At 48.6% G+C, this 17336-nt stretch overlaps 1 protein-coding gene across 1 annotated transcript; it reads left to right on the top strand.

Moving 5' to 3' along the window:
- Positions 1–13616: 13616 nt before the first annotated feature.
- LOC116939830 (gamma-crystallin S-like) lies at positions 13617–17020 on the top strand. The gene is made up of 3 exons (XM_032948684.2): positions 13617–13682; positions 14721–14963; positions 16617–17020. Exons 1-3 carry the CDS (start codon positions 13674–13676, stop codon positions 16890–16892), a joined length of 528 nt encoding a protein of 175 aa, XP_032804575.1. The 5' UTR covers positions 13617–13673; the 3' UTR covers positions 16893–17020.
- The last annotated feature ends 316 nt before the right edge of the window (positions 17021–17336 follow it).

Raw genomic sequence — 17336 nt, 5'->3', positions numbered from 1 at the left:
GTCCCACCAAGCACCTGGAGATGATAAATTATTTGTCTAATAAAATACTTTTCTGTACATTGTTTTGTTGTGTAATAAAAATATAAAATATAACGTGAATTGCCAAATGAAGATACCATTTTAAGTTGTTCATATTAGAAACCGCTAGAACACCACAGTCTGATTTGTGCCTCGGCGAGGTCTCGGGGCAGCTCTGAAGGTGCCCGAGTGAGAGATGTCCCTACATTCAGTGCGACGAGCTTCGCATTTTAGCCACCCCGTTTGAGACCCATTCAGGGCGGTGAAAAAGTCGCCCATGGCTGTAATGACGATGTCACAACGCTAGGTTGCACTGAGCAAATATAGCAGGTCACGGCCTACACGTAGGTGAGTGTACGATGGTATGTGACTGGTATTGTACAGTAGGCGGTGTCTTGGTTGCCTTGGTTAATTCATCCTTATGGCAGTACCCCGGGGTAGCAATGAATACAAAATGGCCGAGGCAATTAAATATTTTATTTCTGGGACACTATTTTTTGCAGGGGTGTACTTAAATCCACGACTGGGCTACCAATCAATCCGAAGCAGTGCTACACCGCGATGTCAAAACGCAGCGAGGACGATTGCGCTGAAACCCTGAATGCTCGTATGCACCATAGTGCATCGAGTATAGCTCGTCGAGATGAGCCGATTGCTGCATCGCCGACCCTCAACAGACGAAAAATGACTGCATCACAGCCAGAACGCGAGAGCCGGGGTACTATGGTACCCCGGGGTACCGCCAAGGTTAAATTTGTAGAGTCGTGTCAGCTGATCTGTAATTGTTCTTTAGGATTTTGGCAGTGTCAAAGGGATTGTGTAGTGTAGACTTGAGGGTCATGAGGACAGCATTTGAGTGCTTTGTTGTTTCGTTTCGTATTGTTCATAAATGCCTACCGTTGGTAGATAAGACAGTTATATCACTTTTACGGAAGGCCAATAACATGACGAGGTTTTTCTTTATTATATCACAATATATTGAGGTCACTCACAACAGCCCCGCCTAGTGGAAATGTCAGGAGCCGCCACTGTTCACAACTGTGCCGTGTTAAATGTTTAAATCTGACCTTTTCAGGAGACATGACGTTTTGCAAAAAAAATCTCCTGAAGCTGCACACGACGTGGGGAGGTTATAAGAAAAGGGGGAAAAAACAAGTTGGGGCCTGTGGGTGAATGTGGAAACACACTGTGGTGTTGTGCTCTCCTATGGATTTCCTGAATATCTATGGCTGAAAGATTAATTATTGATCAATAGTTAAACAATCCAGTAATTGGCCATGACCACAAAAACGCTTTCTGCACATTTAGCCATCAGCATCAATAAGCTTCCAAATTACCCTTGCGCACATTAAACACAATTTCCACTGCACCTGCTTTAGAATCGCTAGCAAGATGAGCCGACGTCAATTAAATGTGGTGATATTAATCAAGCCCGTGCGAGATATTCCACGTGTTAACTGGGCCTAAATCTTGCTCGCCTCATCCTCAAGCGTACCTCACAACATTTATACATTTTAAACACATCACGTTTCGATTCCATCTTGTTCACACCTATCCCGTTTATGTTTCACGTCTCTGTAATGTGACAATAAATGATGACACAAAATCAATTATCTCTTACATCAATTTTTTTTATATCATTACATTGAAATATTCACTAATTTTTCTGTGAAAATACTGACCATTTTATCTTCAATCATTACAAACTAGTGGTAAGTACCCGGCGTTGCCCGGGCGAAAAAGACAGACACACACATTGACCGACACACACAGACATTGACCCACACACACAAAAACATGGACTTACACACACACATATGGACTCACACACAGATATCCACTTTAGATACACACATGGAGTTACACACGCAAATCGACGTACACACATACTGCGAGTCGCACACACACATATGTAGACTCTCAAACACACATCGACCTAAGCACACATGTGCACTTACACACACACATATTGACGAAAACACACACACATGGACTTACAAACACATATGGACTAACACACACATATGGACTCACACACACACATACACATTGACGTACACACACACATTGACTGACACAAATCGACACACACACAGTGGCTTACACACTGACATGGAGCCATGCACACACATCGACTAAGACACAATCAATCATAGGCCTTTGTGTCTCGAGAGACAATTCTATCGTGCCTTACCAGGTCAGCTGTAGGTTTTGCAGCGCCTAGAATGATTTAGTAGGCCAATCCTTGAGTGACAATCTTTGCCACAGCAATTGTAAGTGAATGCGGTGGCAGCTCCAGAGGTGTTTGTTGCTTTTTCTTTATGTCGCTACCTCTTGATCTGCCAAGCAGTGTGTCTTTTCTCCTCGCCTCTCCTGAGGCCGTTTTCACAGCCTGCTGCCAGCTGAGTCGGTCACTGGCAGTTTTCTCCCAGTCATTTGGATTGATGTCACAGCTCTTCATGTCCCGTTTATAGACATCTTTGAAGTGCAGGACTGGGCGAACAGTGACCCATGTGCCTGATGCCAGCGTTCAGTACAAGACATCTTTGGGTAATCTGCCATTCTGCATGCGGCGCACGTGTCCAAGCCATCTCAGGCGCCTCTGACTGAGTAGAGAGTACATGCTGGGAATGTTGGCCAAGTTGAAGACTGAGGTGTTGGGAATGCGATCTTTCCATTTGATACCAAGGATGCGCCTGAGACATGGGAGGTGGAATGTGTTTAGTCGATGTTCTTGATGGGCGTATGTTGTTCAGGACTCAGACCCATAGAGGAGGGTGCTAAGTATGCAGGCTCGATACACCTGTACTTTGGCGTTGAGCATTAGAGATTTGTTCTCCCACACTCTTTTGGTCAACCTGAACATAGCTGTAGATGCCTTCCCAATGCACTTGTCAATCTCTGTGACAAGGGACAGATTGCAGGTGATGGTGGAACCCAAGTAGGTAAAGTCCTGAATGCCTTCCAGGGTGTAGCTGCCAATGTTTATGGAAGGGACGTCTGTGACATCCTGGCCCATGACATTGGTCTTTTTCAGACTGATCCTCAGGGCAAAGTTGTTGCAGGCATTGGCAAGGTGGTCGATGAGTGTCTGCAGACCTTGTTCTGGAGGTTGAAGCCAAGAGAGCAACATTGTCCCCTGGCTCCTCTTTTTATGCTCTAAACTTCAAAGGCCCAGGGTGACGTCGTACCGTGCAGCCAATCGGTGGCTTACCTGTGCTGCCGCTCCTTTAAATTTCTTCTGCCATGGGGGAGTGCTGCAGCTCCGCCCACCCATTGTTCTCCCGTGCCCAGTTGTTCTAGTCTACGGGTCTGCTCTTTTTGCCTAATATTCCACCGTCAACCTCTCCCAATGTGGTGAATAACTTATTGCAGTTTGCCCAGTGAACCTTTTCCTTCTGCGCCCATACAATTTTAAGCCAATTTAGGGGCACCGCAATGTAACCTGTCCTGTGATGGTCAGCCAATCTCCTGGCACTGGAAAACTGTGGGACTCTCCCTCTAGGGGCCCTTCGGATTAAAACCCGATGTGCCAGGCAATCCCCCTCCAGGACACTATGTGGGTGTGCTGCATGTGGGTGTGGGTTTAGTGCGGGGGCAGGGAGGAAATCGTGGCACTGGCGGAGTTGTTCTACGGTCGTGGCATCACATAGCCCCCCGAGGTGCCCGTCCCCGTCCCAGGCTGACCGGTTCGCTCCAACCAAGTAGCGCCAGGGAGTCCGTAGGACTTGCTCGGCCCTTGTTGCCGGGTTTGTGGGCAGTGGTTGAGCTGTCCGAGGCTCCTGCGGCGATCTCCTACTCCATTCCAGAGGCTCCTCCCATCCTAAGGCGTCCGCTGGCTGGGAAACAAACTCAGGGGCGGAAGGATTTAAGTGCAGCTGCCCCCGTCGCCTCCTTACCAGGCCGGGGTTCGCTGAGAACTGGGGCCCAGCGGGGCCCATGTATGGCATGAAGCCATCGGGTACGGAGGGCATGGGGGGTGCGGGGGCTCCGGGGTTTCTGGGTACCCGAAGGGTGGGTGCCTTCCCCGCCGGGGCCGCCCTCTAAGGTTTTAATCGGCGGACATTGACCACCATCTCTCGGCCCCTCTCCCTGTCCAGGATCAGTACCGTCCAGGTGGAGATCTGCGGCACCATGGTTCAGGGTCCGCGCAAGTAGGTGGTCAGCTTCCCCACCTGTCAGGCCCCTACGCGTGGGGTATGCAGCCATACCTTAGAGCCTGCTGAATAGAAGGGGGGCTCTACAATGGGAGGGCGCCCCGCTCTTGCTGCAGATGTGCGGCCTCCCCCTGTTGGTAGGCCCGGCCACGGGCCCCCCACAGGGTCCCCATTAGGTGCTCCACGGGCTGGCTCCCTTCCTCTGGTTGTGGTGGGGGCACGCCGAACAACAGATCTGCTGGTAGGCGAAACTCCCGACCAAACATCATTAGGAAGGAGGTCTGCTTGTGTGGAGGTGTGCACAGTGGTGGTGTAGGTGAACAGAGCATAGGGGAGGTGTTAATCCCAATCCTGCTGATTGGCGGCCGCCATATGTTTGAGCTTCCCGGCTAAGGTCTGGTTCATGCACTCAACCATACCATTTGCCTGGGGGTGGTATGCCGTGGTTTGGTCCTTATGGATTCTGAACTCCCGGCACAGCGCCTGAAATAGCTCTGCCTCGAACTCACTACTCTGGTCAGTAATGACTCGTTCGGGGATCCCATGTTTAAGCACGTAATGCTCCATAAATGCCCGGGCGACCACAAGGGCTGTCTTATTGGGTATGGCCACTGCCACTGGATAGCACGTGAAATATTCTACCTGCTAAGAGAATATACCAGTTGCCTAGGTGGGATCGCAGGAATGGCCCTGTAGGCGGAATGGCTTCAGGGGCACCTGATACCGTGCCAGTTTCTGCCAACACCGTTGACAAGCGCGTCAGTCCTGTACCCAGGCGGCCACATTTTTGTTAGTTTGGGCCAGAGCTACTGGCGACGCATGGTCTCCCGAGTGGGTCGTTCTCCTTCATGGCCCCTGAGCAGTTGGTCGTGCACCAGCCGTAGCAGCTGGGGCCGCAACTGGGCAAGAACACAGATGCACCCCTGCTGCCAGGCTTCAGTTAGTTCCCATACCACCCTGTTCTTTACACACAACCGGGCGTACAAACCACTCCAGGGTCCCTGTGTGGTGACTTTTTACTCCCGCAGAGGTGCCTCCACCGCCGCAAGGTCCGGATCCTCGCTGCTGGGCCTGTCGCAGCTGCTCGTCGTCCAGGCCTGGGAACGCACAGCCGACGTCCTCTTAGATCTGACCGGGCGGGGCCGAGCAGCCCATTGGGCTCCTAGGTGCTGGATCCGTGCCTGATGGGTGGCACACCGGGCCCCCGGCTTCTTCCTCAGGGACCTCTGTGGCACACACGGCACTCTCCCTCAAGGAAGGGGGCTAGTCTCAGTGCGTTCCAGGGGGGCCATTGCCTTTTGGCAGCATCCCCCCATGAAGCACGTACAGGCCTCCTCAGCCTGTGTCTCAGAGCACACCGCGGGTCTCCTTGACAATGTGTCCACGTTTCCGTGCATCCGTCCAGCCCTGCACTCGATCTGCAGGTTATACTCCTGCAGCTGCGTCATCCACTAGGCCATCTGGCCCGGCGGTTCCTTGAATGTGAGGAGGAACTGCAGAGCATAATGGTCAGTGCGCACGCGACATTTCCTGCTGTACAAATACGGCAGGAACTGCTTACACGCGAAAATCAAGGCATACAGTTCCTGACGGGTCACGCAATAATTCAGTTCGGCCCCGCTCAGGGTCCGGCTGGCGTATGCAACGAACCACTCCATCCCATCTTGCACCTGTGACAACACAGCACCCAGCCCACTGCTGCAGGCGTCGGTGTCCAGGATAAAATATGTGGAAAAGTCAGGGAAATCCAGGGTGGGGGTATGGGTGAGGTGGTCCTTGAGGGTGGTGAAGGCAGTCTAGCAGGCCTCTGTCTGCTGATAGGGGTTCTTAGGGGAAGTGAGTTGGGTGAGGGAGCGTGCAATCTCGCTGAATCCCTTCACAAACAGACAATAATAAGTGGCTAGCCCCAAAAACGACCTGATTTCTGTCAGGTTCCTCGGCCGTGGCCATTTCACTATGGCGCGTACCTTTTCTGGGTCGGTGCACACCCCTGCCTCGCTGACGAGGTTTCCGAGGTACCCAACCTCGCGCTGCGCAATAAGACACTTACGCGGCTTGAGCTTGAGATGGGCTGATCGCATTTGTTGGAACTGCTCCCATAACCTGGACCAGTGCTCAGACAGGGAACTATTGAACACTATCACGTCATCCAGGTAAATTAGGCACTGTTCCCATTGCAAGCCCCGCATCACCAACTCCATCAACCACTGGAACGTCGCAGGCACGTTAGTGAGTCCGAACGGAATCAATCGGAACTTGAACAGTCCCATCTGGGTGGTAAATGCGGTCATGGCCGATCCTCCTCCGCCATCTCCACCTGCCAGTATCCGGACGCTAGATCGAGGGTGGAAAAATATTATGCCCCTACGAGGTTGTCAAAGGTGTCATCGCACTGCATTCAACTTTCAATAATCAACGCAAAACCGGGTCAACCCATCCTTTTTCGTCACCAGCACAACCGGGGCAGACCAGTGGCTTGCTGAGGGCTGGATTATGTTATTGTGGAGCATATCCGCGACCGCCTCTTTAATCTGGGCCAATTCGGGTGCACCTACCCGGTATTCAAGGAGTTTAATGGGTCGGGTGGCACCTGTTTCAATTTGGTGCTTAACGATATCTGTCCGGCCCACATCCAAATCATGCTCACTAAACACGTCAGCGTACTCTCGCAGTAACCCTCGTAGCTGATCAGCCTCCTCCTTGGGTAGTTTTGCCCGGGGTACCTGTAGCACGTCAAGTAGGGGAACGACCTCTGCTCTGGGAGTCGGACCGACCCACCAGGCCAGGTCCTGGTTGTCCTTGGGGCGGCAGGGGTCCTCATCCCAGAGGGCAAACACTGAGCTGTTAGAGTGGCGTGCATGCAGTTGGTGTACTGTGGCTACCATAGTGTGTCATTGCAGCGTTGCTGGGGTACTGTCGGGGATAAATACCCGCGTAAACAGTCGACCCCTGTCCGCATTTACGAGCGTGGCTGACCCCATAATCGCGTACTGTGCCGCCAACTCCGGTTGAGGAGTCAGCATTACCTCACCTGATGGTCGTTGTGCGGGGTCGGTGGAGGGTGTTGCCACCAGCACCAGCATCTCTGCAAGAGGCCCGATGGTAACGGCCGACACCAGGGTAGCGGCCACGGAATTGAAGTGGGGGCAATCCGGCTCTTGTCGCAGGAACGGAATCCGCTCCCTGCTACCTTCCACGGTGGTGCATCGCTGGTGGGGCTGTATATTGAGCCCCAACTTTTCCAGGAGGTCAGTACCTGCAATACACTCGTGGCACAACACTCTCGACCTAGAATTCTTGGTCACACACCTGGTGTCCGAAACGGACCTCCAGGGTGACCCTCCACAGCAGTCCCATCCCAGCTCCACTCGCAGTGTGCAGCGTACGGTCCGGGGCCTTAAGGCGGCCCATGTCAACCACGACCACGTTGCAGTGTGCTGCGCTCACGAGCGAGGCTACTGCCCCCGTGTCCAACAGAATCAGGGTACGCCGCCCGATTACCTGCCCTTCCACAAGCGGCCAGGCACCCGTGATTCCTGCCACCAGCTCCTGCAGCCAGTCGCCCGCAGTCGCCGCGTCCTTGGGTGTTGATGTCGGAATCTGCGTGGGGGTCACTCGCTCACCATTATTGCCTATTTGTGTTGGGACCATGTCGATTGCACCCCTAGTTCATCCACTCTCTAGGGGGTGTTGGCGTTTAACCCTGGTGTGTGTCTAGAGCAGGCGATCTGGGGACAGTCTCTCACGAGATGCCCATGATGGTTGCATAGATAACACGCCCGGGGAAGGGTGGCAACTCATTAGGAGGTCCCCTGCTCACTCCCTCTTCCCCCCCAGATATGCATCTGTCCGAGCTCTGCCTGTAACTGAGACACCCGCACGGTCAGCCCCCATACCGTGGAGCATAGTTCCCTCAGCTTGGACTACCTCCATTGTGGACTGCAATTTGGTCACTTCCCTGCATACTCGGGTCACCTACTCGCGTGCTTGGGTCACCTGCTCGCTTACCTGGTTCACTTCCCTGCGCAAATGGGTCACATCGCCAGCTATATCTCCTATGTCCCTGCTACCCATCACGGGGTTGTCTCACGGGGTCCCGGAGGCTCCCTCGCCCCCCCTCCCCCACCCCCTCACCATCCTGGTGAGCTTCTCCTCTGGAAGAAGGATCACGATGGCGCGCTCCCGTCTCAACCCTCGGAACTGCGCGCGCATTAGCGAATCTCTCGCATGCACGTGCACGCTCAACAATGGAGTTAAATGGGAGGCGGGCGCAGGTCACATCTGGCTGCCACCACGAGGTGCCAGTCAGATATCGCAGGACCTTTTCGGCTGCGAGGTCCTCAATGATTTCCGCAGCATATCCCGAGTGCGCATCTAATGCCACCTTCGCTTCCTCCTCATTGCATGCACCGAAGCGTTGGTCAAGTCGGCGTATTAGTTTCCCCCACTGCGCTTCCGCACTTGCGGCTAGCGCTTCAAGAAAGTCGGCTGGGCGCCCATGCAAATGCATATTCAGCTGTTGTAAGGCTTGCGCGTTCGTCCAGCCATTATCTTTAGCATATGTGAGGTTGCACGCACGCGTGTGTGCAAAACGCGTCGGTGGTCGTGTATGTTTTAATACAAGCGCGCCTCACACATGCGCTTAATTTACCAACACGGCGCCGACTCTGCAGCCCATCGCTAGCTCTCTCGTACACAGCATCTCCCGGCGCAGTCGTGCCACACACAAATCGCAGAAACCACGCCGAGGTTCTACCCATACACACAGAAATCACACAGCACCGATACTTTGAACTAATGTTTATTAACGGCTCAAATACACACTACCTGGAGGTGGAATATTTCGCGAGAGCCTCGCCTAACTCTGCCTATGAACACAGTCACACAAACGTCCTACCACGTACTTCGAAGCTGGACTCGCAGCATCCCACGGACGCTGAGAAAGTCAGAGGGAGGAAGACGAGGGAAGACTTGACCTAGCACTGTCTTGAAGCAGCACTCGCTGGCATCACACAAATGCTGTGAGCGGTTCGAAGAGGCAGGACGGCAGGGAGAGGGTCTTGACCGCCTGGAGGTTGAAGCCAAGCGAGCGAAATCGTGCCTGGCTCCTCTTTTTATGCTCTAAACTTCAAAGGCCCAGGGTGACGTTGTACCGTGCAGCCAATCGGTGGCTTACCTGTGCTGCTGCTCCTTTTTATTTCTTCTCCCATGGGGGAGTGCTGCCACTTCGCCCACCCATTGTTCTCCTGTGCCCAGTAGTTCTCGTCTACGGGTCTGCTCTTTTTGCCTAATATTCCACCCTCAGCGTCTCCCAATGTCGTGAATAACTTATTGCGGTTTGCCCAGTGAACCTTTTCCTTCTGCGCCCATATAAATTTAAGTCAATTTAGGGGCACCGCAATGTAACCTGTCCTGTAATGGTCGGCCATCTCCTTGGCACTGAGAAACTGTGGGACTCTCCCTCTTGGGGCCGTTCTGATTAAAACCGGATGTGCCAGGCAATCCCCTGCCAGGACACTACGTGGGTGCGCTGTATGTGGGTGTGTGTTTAGTGTGGGAACCGGGAGGGAATCGCGGCGCTTGCGGAAGTTGCTCCACGGTCGTGGCACCACGTAACGATTGACTTTGCAAACATGTACAGTCAATCGTGGCTGCGCCTAATGTTTCCCTGTAACGTCTTTTGGAATGGCATCATTCATTAATATTGACACTTTTTGGTTCTTTAAGTGAAGTCAAATATGTGGAAAAAATATAGATCATGACGTTTCAATCGCCACACAAGCATTCGTCTTCAGATGGGCTCAGTGCTGACAGGCCATGTGGCCAGATGACGAATGTGTCATCTACGACAATGGCAGGTAGGGTGTTTCCCCATAAACACACACAGAGACGGCACAGACCCACACAGAGACCCCACAGACATAGAGACCCCACAGACTCACATAGAAACCCCACAGACTCACACAGACACCATGCACACAGACTCACACGGAGACCCCACAGACTAACAAAGAGACCCCACAGACTAACACAGAGACGCTACACACTCGCATGGAGACCTCACAGACTCACACAGAGACCACATAGACTCACACAGAGTCGTATCAGTGAGTTCTTGGTCTCCACAATGTCAATCCCGTGGCGTACCCGGCAGCGGCCGTACGAATAATGATGATAATAATGATAATAATAATCATACTAATGATCATAATAAGAGTTCTCTGTGAGATTTCGCGTTAACGCTTCCCTGTCGTCATGAAATTAGTTTTTCTACGTACTGTTTTTGTGAATTGAAAAACAAGCATTCGTTTTTATTACATCACCCGTGATTGTGCAGGTGGGATTTTGACTACTTCGCCTAGTATACAGGAGCTCGTGGGTTCTGTACATTTAGAGTTTGCCTGTTCTCCATGTGGTCACGAATATTTCTCCGGGTTTTCCGTTTTTTTCCCCTCCACATTTTTAATCAACACGCCTTTAGAGTATTTGGCTGCTAAACATTTTCACATGAAAACCACTTAGTTGAGCTATCATATGTGATATCAAGGTCGCTTCTGAAAAAGAGCTATATTGCTCAGTAGGGCTTACCTGCTAACATAAAAATAAAAATGAAAAGTTTTAATGTAAAAAAGCAATGCAGGACCGCCCTGGATTTGAGTCATTGTACTCAGTGTTGCTAGGCTGGGTAAGTGATTCGTGTGGGTCCATTGTACGGGCAGCGTCGTGTGTCAAAACTCTTGGCTGCAGCACAATCCACAGTTGACATTAAATTGTGGCAGCAGCAGCAAAATAAACATCAACATATGCCATTTTCTATCTACTGCTGGATAAAGGCCTCCCCACGCAATCACCATCTCTCCTGGCCCTGCGATGCCATAATTCGCTGTATCCACGCAGACTACCTGATCACATTGCCCTATCTGCTGCATTCTCGAGGCTGCAAGGACAACAATAGCATCGGAACGTTGCTCATCACGGTCATAAGTGACACGGGACAATATTTTGGCTGTTACCTAAATATGATTTAAAATATGAAAGGACATTTTAACCATATTCTTTGGGTCTTTCGGTAAAGTCACGTAGATAGGTTCAAATATAACAAAAGGTACCCCAATTGGTTCTCCCTTATCTCCGGGTGTTGCGAATGTTTTCATGCAAAAATTTGAGACAGACGCCATCCAGGCATCCACTCTAAGTCTGTCCTTGTGAAAGAGATACGGAGATGACACGTTCTTCATCTGGCCACATGACTGCCCAGCTCTGAAACAATTCCTCAACCACATCAATTCTATACACCCAGCCATCAAATTAACCATGGAGGTGGAAAAGGATGGCAAGCTACCATTCTTGGATGTTTCAATCGAAAAGAGATCAGATGGCTCAATGGGCCACTCTTTCTACAGGAAATCAACCCATTCGGATGCCTACCTAAAACCTGACTCCCACCACCATCCATCCCAGAAGAATTCCCCCATCAAAACTCTATACCATAGAGCTCAATGTATTTCCGACCATCATCACCTATCCAGTGAATTGGAACATGTACACCAAGCTCTAAAGAAGAATGGACTACACAATCCATAAAGCTATAACCCAAACCGTTGGGATAGAACCATCTGAGGACCCAATCAAAACCATCACCTTGTCAAAATCATGAGCAAACACCAGATCCAGGTTCTATTTAACATAGTACATAAATTAATGATCTGATCCCATCTGCAATACCCCGGCGTCTATAAACTAAGCTGTGTCTGCGGCATTAGTTACATTGGGGAAACTACGCGACATCTCTCTGACCACATTCGTGGACATAAGGCAGATCTGAAACAAAGTAGGACTAATACCTTGGCCGCGGCTGATCATTGTTTTAATGCGGTGAGCTCCCCCGAAATGTATTTATCTAAGATGGAAGGAACTTTGCAAACCCACTAGCTATCAACACAGATTCGTTCATGAAGCCATCCATATATACAGACAGAGAAACAATTTCAACCGAGAAGATGGGTACAAACTTAGAAATCACTGGAAGGACGTTATCAACCAGTTTAAGTCATAACTGGCTGTAATATTACCATTTTAGACCTGGCAGCCCTTTAATTGTTTGAAGCCCACCACCGGGACCATCACTGCCCACTACTACCATCACCACTAGCAGTAGTAGCCTTTTATTAGTGGAAGCTCACCACCAGTGCTGTCGTGGCCCTCTACGAGTACCATCACCTCTAGCAGCAACCTCCACCATCAACAGTGTGAGTGTGTAAAGCGAGGTGCAATCATTACTTGGTAACCCTTTAATTGGTGGAAACACAGCACCAGCGTTGTCGTCACCCTATACGAGTACCACCACCTCTTACACCTCACTACATCACCATCTAGCACCCCCAACATGCTTAGGCACACCGTTTTTAATCCCTTACATTAACATTAGCTGCCCCACCCATGCTGCTGACACCTGGGCTACGCCAATTTAAAACCTTTACAAACAGTTTGCCTTTAGAGGCTAACCCCCCTCTTACTGATGGCGACCGCTTGTGTTGCGATCGAAACGTCGTTGTTTTTTTGTTATTTTTTTTTTAACCTATCTCCGTGACTTTACCGAAAGACCCAAATAATATAAATTCCTGCAGTCACGAACGCTTTAAGTCAAGACATTTTAACCCTTCAACAAATGTACATACATTAGTGTATTTATTTAATGGGTATCTTACTATAACCATGAATCAAATGATACTTGTGTTTCGCCCAAATGGTCGTGATTTATTTTATTTTATATCTACGTGACTTTACCGAAAGAACCAAAGGGTATGGATTCCTGCAGTCACGAAAGCTTCAAATCAAGATATATCACATGAATATAAACAATCAACTGCCTTCTTCTGTTTTATATAATATACATCACAGCATTTGCCAAGAAAAAAATACATTACCGAGCCCATATATGTGTTTTAAACACTCTATGTGGTACATTTCAGCGTACATTACACACAAATACAGATTCAGTCTAAAGCGATTAGCTGATTCGATGCCAGACTAAAATAATCAGCCTAGGTGCTGGCCACAACTAATTTCTCACAATTAAACTTGTTTTTTTACGTGTTTGCGGTTCATATGATATGTTCCATATGAATTTGATAATGAGTATATTGCAATTGGTGTATGGGCTTGTCTATTTCATGCAAATGATACCATTTAATGTAGAACTATTTCTCCAAGCATTTACTCCTGATGTTTAGCTTCGCAATGACTTATTACAGAGAGTGAACATTCAACACTCGGTGGATGCTCGCTGCACGAGCGATATAGACGTACAGAGTAAGCATTTATCTTGCTGATGCACCACTCAATAAGCAATGGTTTGATAAACCCAGCATAACAATGAATACATTGTGACAGATTGACAATTGGATTGCCACCAAAGGGGAATGCTCAGCCCTATATATAGTGTCCCGGCAGCCTCAACTAAGTTCACTCCTTTGCGCTGACAACCATAGCCTCACCATGAAAAAGGTAAAGTGGTAAAGTATCGGTGTGTTGGTAATACACCACAATACAGCTGAGCATCGTGTTTACGTAAACGGTACACGCCATTGTATTGTCAATATGAGGTGGGATAAAGCCGTGGTTGTTTGAAAGTACATAGATTTGGTTTGCTAATAATAACAAGCGATATGTGTGCCTGTGCCTATGTACAGCGTGTCACACACATATCACACAGCGTTCACCATTGTAGCTCTAACTACTCACTCACTGAGTACCCACTCACTGAGTACTTAGTGGGGATCCGTGGCATTACTGATGATTCACACTGTGCTGCAAGTGTGACCACATAGGTTCAAATCCTGGGTGTTATATTTTACCTTGAAATCCCTCGAGATGGAACTTCTCTTTGTAAAGGGTGTCCAGGGTCTCAACTGACACGGAGCAAATACGTGACACATAAGCAGACATTTTAAATATATTACTAATACAATTTTTGCGTGTACAATCTAATATCACACCCAAACACACGAGTGCTGTTTCTGAAGATTTTGTTCTATTCACTGCGAGAAGCTGTTGTTGGTGAATTCTAAATCAGACTAACAATATTTTAATTTAAATAAAGAATAACATTTTGGGGGGTTTTCATTCTCTAATTCTATTTGCTTCATTGTTTAACTTGTTTTTTCATGCTCTTGTTTTTGGAATTCGGTGGCCCAGGTTACTCTTGAAAATGAGACTCATCCTGGCATCAAGGATATTCACCTGGCTAAACAAAATCAAATTGGAATTGGACTTGAACATGTTTGTAGACATTATAGCATTGTGGTGGGTTTTTTTTCACAGTCACTGAAAAGAAACGGAAGATTTTCTCAGAGGAAAGCCAATTCGTCAAAATATTGAAAATTTCCTTTCTTCTGAATGGCAGCACAGTAATATATAAAACATAATGTAGTGCATTTAATAAAACTATGATTCTACGTGTAAGTTCACTAAGCAGCAACTTCACAACCTTTAACGGCTCGTGAAATCCGGCGTGTGGTTCCCACACTCGGCTGCGCACCACAGATCATCTTCTTCGAGGAGCGGGACTACAAGGGCCGCCGCTTTGAGTCCAGCCAGGACTGCATGAACCTGGCGTCGAACCTGAGCCGCTGCAACTCGATCCGAGTGGAGGGCGGCGCCTGGGTCATCTACGAGCGTCCGGACCACAAGGGCAACATGTACATCATGGAGCCTGGAGAGTACCCCGAGTACCAGCGCTGGATGGGGTACAACGACCACATCGGCTCTTGCAGAAACATCCGTGGTGTGAGTATCCCAACGTGCGGCCAGTGCACAGGGGGTGGGGAGGAGGAAGGAGCAGAAAGAAAAGTGTGACGTCCGGAGTGATGACTTCTGACATTTCTTGATGCTTTATATCTCAGCATTCTGGAATTATTAAAAGCGCCTAAGCTAAGGCGCTTTACGAAGAATTAATGACAGTACAACGTACGTGGATGTAACGGTAGTAGATGCGGTGAATTAAATAGATGAGATGAAGCAATGGGGAAAAATCTGTGATTCGTGAATTCGGTGAAAGGGAATTGATGACAGTTAATAATGATGGATTGAATAATTGGGGAATGAGTGGTAGCCATGTAATGCTGTTGTTCAGTAGCGGTGGTGGTTATGAGGGAGGGGGGGAATAAGGGGTCGTGTGGTGAGCTAGGGAACAAAAGTTAATTTTGAGAGAGTGAGCGGAAACTGAGTGAGTGAAAATGACCGCTTAATGTGGAAGTTTGTTCCAGTGGATGGGGGGCAAGAAGAGAGAAACATCGAAAGCGTGGATTGAGCGCAATAAGGAGGAAGAGAGAGCGACAGCAAATATTGATAACGTAGAGGGCCACAAGGGGACGTAGAAAGATAAAGGATTGGCAAGATATGGTGGGGCAAGACCATGAAGCGATTTGTAGACCCGTATTATTGGATATATTTCGTTTGGTGTCGACAATTATTTGTGTTGCTGCTCATAGACCATTTCTAAGTTTTTGGTTATTTCGGTAAAGTCACGTAGGTATAGAAATAAAATAAATTAAATCACGACCTTTCGGGCAAAACACAAGCGTCCGTCATCAGGTTGGACAACCACAGCAAGAGTGTAGTGCTGCTCACTACACTACAGTCACGCAAACTTCAAATCTAGATCGTTTCTAAGTTTTCCACCTTTGGATTTTCATTTAAACGAACTTGAAATATTCAAACATGCAGGGTTATGCGGTGTTTTAATGTTCATGCGTTTGGTTTGAGCACCACATTGGCTCGATCTCAGGTCGCACTGAATGTGTTGCTGGCTGGTTGGCGTTGTGGGCCTGTGTTTAGCAACTGTGTTTTAATAAAATACGGTATAGGTTATATATTTAAAATTTTCATATATTTGCCTGCTATGTACGTTTCAATTGACACCCTGGACACCTTTGCAATGAGACGTTTCATCTCAAAGTATTTTCTGGTAAAATGTACCAATACGTATAAGATAAATTTCTAAATAAAATCACTGCCAACAATAACGACAAGAAGCTGATTTGGAAGTAGCTGAGAGCCCTCGTGTTATTTTTTGAAATTCAATTGTTTAACAAAAATAAGATTTAACAATGCTGATACATAAATGACTTTTTAGATAAGGCCACATAATGATCTGCCCAAATTTGTGTCACAAGACCCTCCACCACTGGGACATATGAAAAAAATAATATTGTCATGTGTACCAGAGTATTCACGTACAATGTATTATTGTTTCATTAAACATTCTCACAGGCAAAGTGTGCATGTGATATCTGAAGTTGTCTGGCTACCATCCGGTGAGGTCATTACGGGGCCTAACCCCCCAAACAAAATCCATCACGAACCATAACATTGGCTGCGAAACACCACGCATTAAATCTAAAACCCTGTTTGTGTGTGGGTTTTTTTCCCTTCTTTCAGCAAAACAGTTCCAACTTCCGCATGACCATGTATCAGCATGATGACTTCGGTGGGCAAACCATGGAGTTGACCGAAGACTGCTCACACCTGCACGACCGCTTCAGCATGAGAGAGGTGCACTCTGTGAGGGTGCACGACGGCGCCTGGGTGGCGTACGAGGAGCCGCACTACCGCGGGCGCCAGTACCTGCTGGAGAAGGGCGACTATCGCAAGTGCAGCGAGTACGGCGCAATGAGCCCCACCATGCAGTCGGTGCGCTGCATACGACGATTCTGAATGCTTTGCTGCAGCTCACCGAGGTTAAAAAAGAACCATGTAACGGTCTAAACTCGTGCTGCACATTCTTCAAAGTGAGAAAACAATTGTATTGGTTTTCTGTACAATAAATTGATTGGATGAGCATTTCCTCTCTGAGAGTGTGATATTTCCCGTGATGCCTGACAATGGTATGTGTGTTTGGTGATCTATTCATATATCGCTGAACATCACAACTATAAAACATATATACGAGATGAGCAGTGGTTAGTGCACTGCAATATTAATCCATAACCTGAGTTTGATACCCAGATATGGGGAATACCAGTAGCAAATTCATATTCTTAGGCGCCCCTTGCATCCCGCATTGAGCAGCATGGTGAGGTATAGTCCAACAAACCCAGTAACCAACACGGCATGGAGACAACTTCATCCAACAGTGGGTAGACTCTCGTCCAAATTTAC

This window comes from Petromyzon marinus, chromosome 7 (genome assembly GCF_048934315.1).
Source record: "Petromyzon marinus isolate PM22_M1 ecotype Great Lakes invasive population chromosome 7, UKy_Petmar_22M1.pri1.0, whole genome shotgun sequence".
NCBI classification, from domain to species: Eukaryota; Metazoa; Chordata; class Hyperoartia; order Petromyzontiformes; family Petromyzontidae; genus Petromyzon; species Petromyzon marinus.
Note: the sequence above shows the minus strand (reverse complement) of the source record. Positions and strands in the feature narration are given on the sequence as shown.